Source organism: Ursus americanus, chromosome X (assembly GCF_024610735.1).
Source record: "Ursus americanus isolate L20-20 chromosome X, mUrsAme1.1.p, whole genome shotgun sequence".
NCBI classification, from domain to species: domain Eukaryota; kingdom Metazoa; phylum Chordata; class Mammalia; order Carnivora; family Ursidae; genus Ursus; species Ursus americanus.
In genome coordinates, this window is record NC_142164.1 from 52205080 (window position 1) to 52213432 (window position 8353).

An 8353-nucleotide genomic window follows, 5' to 3' on the forward strand; every position below is an offset into this window, starting at 1 on the left:
GATCACATACATTTTCCCCTGCTCTACTGATTTCTCAAAAAGCAAGTTAGAGGTTTTCTGTGTGATAGATTCAGAAATAATGTCCATTTTGAGAATATTTTCACAGAAGCAATTATATTTAGTATTATAACCAGAATAAGGAAGGAACAATACTCAAGCAATTACCTTACCTGGACTGGTTTAGGAAAAAAACAGTATGTGGAGGGATGAATTTTATTCTACATATTCCTAAGGATATTTTATCAAAAAATAGTACAAAATGACAGTTTTACAATTAGAAATTATGTTCTTCACTAAAATGAACAGGTTTTCTAGTTTTACTTTTTTTTTTTTCCAAAAGAAAGTATTCACTTAAAAAAAAAAAAAACCAACCTGGAATAAAATAACCTCTTATCACAAAGTAGCCCAAACTAAGTAGGCACCAGCTTAAGGCTGAAACAAACTGAGCATTCTAATTCTCACCACCTGCGCCTGGACTGGCCCAGGGTTACATGCAGGGGCTTGGAGCCCACTGTGCGACCATTCATCTCATCCACTGCTTTGGTAGCATCTTCAAAAGAGGAGAAGCAAACAACACCAAACCCTTTGCCTTGCCCTACTTCCACCATCACTTTGGCCCGGCTAATTGATCCAAAGGAAGAAAATTCCTCCTTCAGTTTCTCATCATCGATGGTCTCATCCAGGTTCTTAATATAGATAGGCACCCCCGGAGGCCGACTTTTTTCTTTTAATCTCAGCCGTTCAAATCTTCGTCTTAACTCAGCCAATCGTTCAATTTTCTTCTGTGCTCGCCCTACATATAGAACTTTCCCATTGATGGACTTTCCATGCAGGTCTAATACAGCCTTTTGGGCAGCCTCGTGTGTCTCATACCTCACAAATCCAAAGCCCTTAGATTTCCCACTGGCATCTCTTATTACCTTAACACTCTCAGTTGGCCCATATCCACTAAAGATTTCCTTCAGTTTTTCATCATCCATGTCATCTCCAAAGTTTTTAACAAAGACATTGGTGAAAGTTGCTCTATCCCTGGTTCTGACTTCAGCTGCCCGCTCTTCTGGGAATTTGAATCTGCCAACATACACCTGGCGGTTGTTAAGCCGCACTCCATTCATGTGCCAGATGGCTCTATTGGCAGCGGCCAGGCTGTCAAAGTGCACATAGGCATAACCCTTAGAGCCATTGTCATCACATACGACCTTGCAGGAGAGAATGTTCCCAAAAGCAGAAAATAAATAAAAAAGGGCCCTATTGTCTATGCATTTGTCCAGGTTTTTGATGAATATATTTCCAACTCCAGACTTTCTTAAGCGGTCATCTGGCTGAGACCACATGAGGCGGAAAGGTTTGCCATTAATCAAATCAAAATTCATGGTATTCAGGGCCCACTCAGCATCTGCAGGAAAGCGGAAGTTAACATAGCCATAGCCCAGGGGGCTGCGGGTCACGGGGTCACGGCAGATTCGGGTGAAGCGCAGAGGGCCAGCAGGCCTGAACTTTTTATATAGCATGTCCTCCGTGACATCTGGGTCCAAGTCACCCACGTACAGGGCAGCCTTTAGGTACTTCTTTTTCTTGCCAGCAGGATTAGGCTCTCCACTCCCCATCTTTCTGAGTACAGGGAGTGGCTCTCTTGGGAGAGAAAAAAAGGCTGGTTTCTCTAAGCTATGGGCCAAGCAGCTGTTCACAAACAGAAGAAAGCCAAGGAGAAGGAAGCTAAAAGCAGACTCAGAATCACTGTTGAGGCTGAGAAAATGAAGTTCAGAAACAGCTGGTCAGCAGGCTCAGAACAAACACATCAGACAAAAATGCATCCCAATAACGAATCTGTTCTACCTAAGGGGACGTATAATTTCCACCCATTAAGATTTAAAATCTGTTTCAAAGGCCAGTAGTAAGAAAGAAATTTCCTGTTTCCCATTTAATTGTAAGAAATCATCAAGCAGCTGGCTGTCACCCCACATCCAGCATTGCAGGCAGAGGCCTCGAGACCTGTTTTCTGCATAAAAATAGGCCTCGAGCTCCTGTTGGCTTAAAATTCTATTAACATGGGCAGGGGCCAAACGTGTATTCCTCCGCCGGCTGCCTGGCCGGTCTCAGGCGGGCTCTCAGCTAACTAAGGCCGCTAAACACACTCAGCGTCAGCAAAAGGGCAGACTAAACACTTGGTGCGCTGGGGCCGGAAGGCAGGCTGCAGAAGGCGGATCGGATCGGACAGAAAGACAGACAGACACACACACGCGCTGGAGACGGGAGACCGCCCAGATACCCCAGATGCCCACCGGGTACGGACCGAGTGACGCGCGGTAATTTCGGCAGTCTGAGACTCGCGGCAGGTCCGGAGGGACGGACTGGCAGACACGCACTAGGTCAGCTCAGGCGGGAGGCGGTTCCGGACAGATGCGGGGCGGAGTCAGAGGAGAAGGGCAGATGCGCAGCGGGCGGGCAGAGCCGGGACCGTGGCCGTGGATTGCTCTCCGCAGGACAGACCGATCCAAGGACGAAAACCATTTAGCTGTGGTAGGGCGGGCGGGGCGTGAGGAAACCCGGAACCCTGCTAAGTAACTTCCCGCTTCCTCTGTGCCAAGATTAAAAAAAAAAAAAAAACAAAAAAAAAACAAAGTTTTTTTAAATATTTTTCTTTATTTTAAAATTTTATGTTTTTATTTATTATCTTAAAATATTAATTTTAGTCTGCTGATCCCAAAATCAAAGCAGGAGGTGATCACCTAGGCAGAACTCTCATACTTTTTTTTAATAAAAAAATAATTCCCAATACTATTTCTGCTTAGGATATAAGATATAGGGTTGCATACTTTTCTGAGTTAATTGGAAAGTCAGAATTGACAGCTGTACTGGATTCCCATTACAGTGCTAAATGATCACAGCGTCAAATAAAACACAGGGCCATGTTGTGTTTGGCCTTTATCCTTACTCCATTAAACTCCAACATAATGATCACATTATCCCCAGGTAGTAGGCAGAATTCTTTTCACTGCTCCAGTAATACTAAGATTTTAACGACTGGAGAACCATAAAATGGCTTTTTATGATACCTTGTGCCACAAAACGTTGAAAATGTGCCGCTCCATAATCACAAATTACAAAATCTTACTGAAAGAGATAAAAGCTGCAGAATCAACACAAAATGTATGATTAATGTTCACAGATGAAATAAACATGTAAAGATATAGGCACTTTATGTATTAATTACTAATTATTTTTTTAAGTTTTTATTTAAATTCCAGTTGGTTAACATACAGTGTAATATTAGTTTCAGGTGTGCAATATAGTGATTCAACACTTCCATATAACACCTGGTGCTCATCCGCAAGTGCACTCTTTAATCCCCATCACCAATTTTACCCATCCCCCACCCACCTCCCCTTTGGTAATCATCAATTCTCTATAGTTAAGAATCTGTTTCTTGGGGGCGTCTGGGTGGCTCAGATGTTTAAGCGGCTGCCTTTGGCTCAGGTCCTGATCCCAGCCCCACGTGGGGCTCCTGGCTCAGTGGGGAGTCTGCTTCTCCCTCTGATCCTCCCCTTGCTCATGCTGTCTCTCTGTATCTGTCTCAAATAAATAAAATCCTTTTTAAAAAAATCTGTTTCTGGGGCGCCTGGGTGGCACAGTGGTTAAGCATCTGCCTTCGGCTCAGGGCATGATCCCGGCGTTGTGGGATCGAGCCCCACATCAGGCTCCTCCGCTATGAGCCTGCTTCTTCCTCTCCCACTCCCCCTACTTGTGTTCCCTCTCTCGCTGGCTGTCTCTATCTCTGTCGAATAAATAAATAAAATCTTTTAAAAAAAAATCTGTTTCTTGGTTTGCCTCCCACTCTTTCTTTTCCCCTTTGCTCATTTGTTTTGTTTCTTAAATTCCACATATGAGTGAAATCATATGGTATTTCTCTTTTTCTGACTTATTTCCCTTAGCATAATATTCTCTAGCACCATCCATGTCTTGCAAATGGCAAGATTTCATTCTTCCTTATGGCTGAGTTATAGTCCCTTGTATATATACAATGTTGTATACAATATATGTAATATTCATATATAGACATACCACCTCTTCTTTATCCATTCATCAATTGATGGACACTTGGGCTATTTTCATAATTTGGCTATTGTAGATAATGCTGCTATAAACTTCGGGGTGCATGTATCTGTTTGAATCACTATTTTTGTATTTTTTGGGTAAATACCTAGTAGTACAATTGCTGGATCATAGGGTAGTTCTATATTTAATTTTTTGAGAATCCTGCATACTGTTTTCCAGAGTTTCTGTGCCAGTCTGCATTTCCACCAACAGTGCAAGAGGGTTCCCCTTTCTCCACATTTTCACCAATACCTGTTCTTTCCTGTATTGTTGGTTTTAGCCATTCTGACAAGTGTGAGTTGATATATCATTGTAGTTTTGACTTTTATTTCCCTGATGATCAAGGATGTGAGCATTTTCTCATGTGTCTGTTGGCCATCTGTATGCCTTCTTTGGAAAAATGTCTATTCATGTCTTCTGCCCATTTTTAAATTTGATTATTTGTTTTTGGGGTTTTGAGCTGTATAAGTTCTTTATATATTTCAGATACTAACCCTTTATCAGATATGTCATTTGCAAATATCTTCTCACATTCTGAAGGTTGCCTTTCAGTTTTGTTGATTGTTTCCTTCACTGTACAGAATCTTTTTATCTTGATGAAGTCCCAATAGCTTATTTTTGCTTTATTTCCTTTGTCTCAGGAGACATATCTAAAATGAATTTGCTATGGCTGATGTCAAAGAGGTTACTGCCTGTGTTCTCCTTTAGGACTTTAATGATTTCAGGTCTCACATTTCATTTTGAATTTATTTTTGTGTATGGTGTAAGCAAATGGTCCAATTTCATTCTTTGGCTATGTTGCTGTCTAGTTTTCCTACTGTCATTTGTTGAAGAGACTGTCTTTTTTCTTTTGGATACTCTTTCCTGCTTTGTTGAAAATTAATTGGCTATGCAGTTGTGGGTTCATTTCTGGGTTTTCTATCCTATTCCACGGATCTATGTGTCTGTTTTTGTGTCAGTACCATTCTGTTCTGATCACTATAGCTTTGTAATATAACTTGAAGTCCAGAATTGTGATGCCTCCAGACTTGCTTTTCTTTTTCAAGATTGCTTTGGCTATTTGGGGTCTTTTATGGTTCCATACAAATTTGAGGATTGCTTATTCTAGCACTGTGAAAAATGCTGATGGTATTTTGATAGGGATTTCATTAAATGTGTAGATTGCTTTGGATAGTATAGACATTTTAACAATATCTGTTCTTCCAATCCATGAGCATGGAATGTCTTTAATTATGAATTTCAATATGAGTTTTCAACTTTAAACCATGGCAAGAAACAATGTTATAAGTTTAGACTCAACTCAGGTTTCCCACTATATCTCTCCTTAAAGTTTGTGAGAAACTATTTTGGAGAGGAGTGTTTCCCTCTTTTTGGAAAATCATCAATGTCTATAACACACAGCTCCTCATCCAGTCCCTTCCACCACCCCTTACCTGTAAAAGAAAATCCAAACAAAACTTATCTCACTATTATGCTGGAAAAGATCCTGGCAATAACAAAGAATGCAAGTGAAGGACATCACCCCAGAGGATGTCGTTTAAGAAGAAATTATTATAATAACAAGCTAAATTCATGTGGTGCTTCATTTTTTACATCTTATATTTTCTATTAGACCGTGTAGTTAACTAAAGATAACAATTTACCCTCATTATTTACTCAAATATTTAGTAATATTCTTTATTGGGCTCTTGTGCTTGCTTTATAGGATTCTTGCTTTGGTGGGACATGGAGACCATGTGAGAAAAGGCAAATACAAACAAAAAATATAATAGAGATAGACTAATAAAAACTAGTATTGCAATATAACCATAGTGACCAATATGTAGAAACACTTGTGAACACCTGCTTAGCTTATTGTATTTTGAAAAAAAATAAACATCTTTCCTTATAACTTTAGTTAACAATGGGCTAGAATTTTGGACAGTTTTTGTTTTTCTTACTTAAAAATATTACTTTACTGCAAATATTATATTAAAATAACATAAATCCAAGAGAATAATTCCTACAATATTATCATTGAGTCAAATCAATATTTAATTTTTATGGAACCATCTAAATGTTTTCCATATTCCAATTCATTTTTACATATTTTCTCTAAGATTATAGATGTATTTGGGTTGTTAAAATATTTATTTTCAAAATAAACACCTTTGTACACTTATTTGCTATTTTGGAGTCATTGAAGTATAGACATTCTAAACTAAAGTGAACTTTTGATCAGGTCAAAAATCAGAAATTTAGAACTGTTTTGAAATGAGTAAATTTTAGTAGAGTTCCCTCCACTAAGCAGAAGTTTATGGGGAAAAAACATTTTTACCTATAATTTGTTTAATCCTTTTAAAATTTAAATTGAGTAGAATCTATAAAACAAAAATTAGATATAGAACATTTCTCTGTCATTATTATTATATATTAAAGGTAAGTTTATAGCCTATTGTAAATATGATTCACATATTAAATCCCTTAAAAATCCCCACCCAGATTCCTAAGGCACTTGGTTGAAGCACATCTGAGTCTTTCCAAGTTTGAGAAATGTTTTGCATTAGGAAAGAATCCTGAACAACTGGCATTCTAAGTGCATCCCATCACATGTTGTTATTTACAGTTAATAGCAATGTGTCAGCATGAGTGGAAGAAGAGGGAGAGCTGGGAATTTATTTTTCAGCTTTGTCTTAACAGGCACTTGATTCTATGTTTCCAATTAAAAGTACCAACAGTACAAATTGCTGAGACCTCACAATGAAACTAAATTTGCTGCTCTCTTGAGTCTGGGATGACTGAAAAAAATATTATAAAGTTAAAACTTCATTACCTAGTTCTTGACTCATATTTTTTTAGATACAGGAAAATTGCAAGAAAACAGTTTGTCGTTGAGAATGTGGTATGAACAGGTATTTTTATAGTAGATTTTGGAGACAGTAGCGATTCTTTTTTTCTATTACCAAAAATTTTATCCTGAACCATGAGTACTTATGCTCTGAATGATAATCCAGAAGGTACCTTGATAATATTATCAAAAGACTATTAATTTGTGTTTATTAGAATATACTTACTAAAGTGAGATAGTGGCCCAAACTAGAAATATTTCAAAAGAGTTTACAATGGAACAGAATTAATTATTCATCCATCAAAAATAATGAAATTTTGCCATTTGCAGTGATGTGAATGGAGCTAGAATGTATTATGCTAAGCGAAATAAGTCAGATAAAGACAAATACCATGTTATTTCACTCATATGTGGAATTTAAGAAACAAAGCAGATGAACATATGGGAGGGGAAAAAGACAGAGTTTAACTAACCATAAAAGACTGTAATGATGGAGAAGAAACTCAGGGTTGCTGAAGGGAAGTAGGTGGGGGTGGGCTAGATGAATGATGGTTTTTTTGTTTTTGTTTTTGTTTTTTTAAGATTTTATTTATTTATTCGACAGAGATAGAGACAGCCAGCGAGAGAGGGAACACAAGCAGGGGGAGTGGGAGAGGAAGAAGCAGGCTCATAGCAGAAGAGCCTGATGTGGGGCTTGATCCCATAACGCCGGGATCACGCCCTGAGCCGAAGGCAAACGCTTAACCGCTGTGCCACCCAGGCACCCCATGAATGATGGGTTTTGAGGGCACTTGTTATGATGAGCGCTCGGGGTTGTATTTAAGTGATGAATCACTGAATTCTACTCCTGAAACCAGTATTGCATTGTATGTTAACTAACTAGAATGTAAATAAAAATTTGAAGAAGAAAGAATGAGGCATATTTGTATGTACTGTATAGAAAGTTTTTGAGAATATTTTATTTAATAAAAAAATGCAAAGTACTGAAAAAATAATTAATGTTAAATTGTTAATAAATCAGAATGTCTTATTCTTCAATACTTAACCAAAATTTCAGTATTTTTAAATTATAGAACTATATTTTAGATATTCAAGGCAGTAACTATACTTCATACATTTATAACCCTAGGGGACTTGTTGAAAATTAAGACAAATGTGTTAGTTTAGTATATTTTCTTTTTTCATTTGTATCATGAACTAAATCTCTGTTGAATAAAAAGTCATATCCTTTTGATTCTAGTCATTTTGAAAAGTGTAAGGTAATATCGCATTGTGGTTTTGATTTGCATCTTCCTAATGGTTAGTGAAGTTGAGCATCTTTTCATGTGCCTGTTGACCATCTGTATGTCTTCTTTGGAAAAAAAATGTATGTTCAGGACTTCTGCCCATTTTTAATGGTATTATTTATATTTTTTGGTGTTGAGTTGTGTT

At 37.9% G+C, this 8353-nt stretch overlaps 1 protein-coding gene across 2 annotated transcripts; it reads right to left on the bottom strand.

Annotated features, from left to right (window-relative positions):
- Window positions 1-346: 346 nt before the first annotated feature.
- On the bottom strand, window positions 347-2515 carry PABPC5 (poly(A) binding protein cytoplasmic 5). 2 transcript variants are annotated; one of them, XM_045790489.2, is made up of 2 exons: window positions 2294-2515; window positions 347-1632 (listed from the first exon to the last, which is right to left on the bottom strand). In XM_045790489.2, the coding sequence occupies exon 2, from the start codon at window positions 1605-1607 to the stop codon at window positions 459-461; it is 1149 nt and encodes a 382-aa protein (XP_045646445.1). In that variant the 5' UTR covers window positions 1608-1632; window positions 2294-2515; the 3' UTR covers window positions 347-458. The 2 variants fall into 2 exon arrangements, with proteins under 2 accessions (XP_045646445.1, XP_045646443.1); XM_045790487.2 differs by having other exon boundaries at window positions 347-1746.
- Window positions 2516-8353: the final 5838 nt, after the last annotated feature.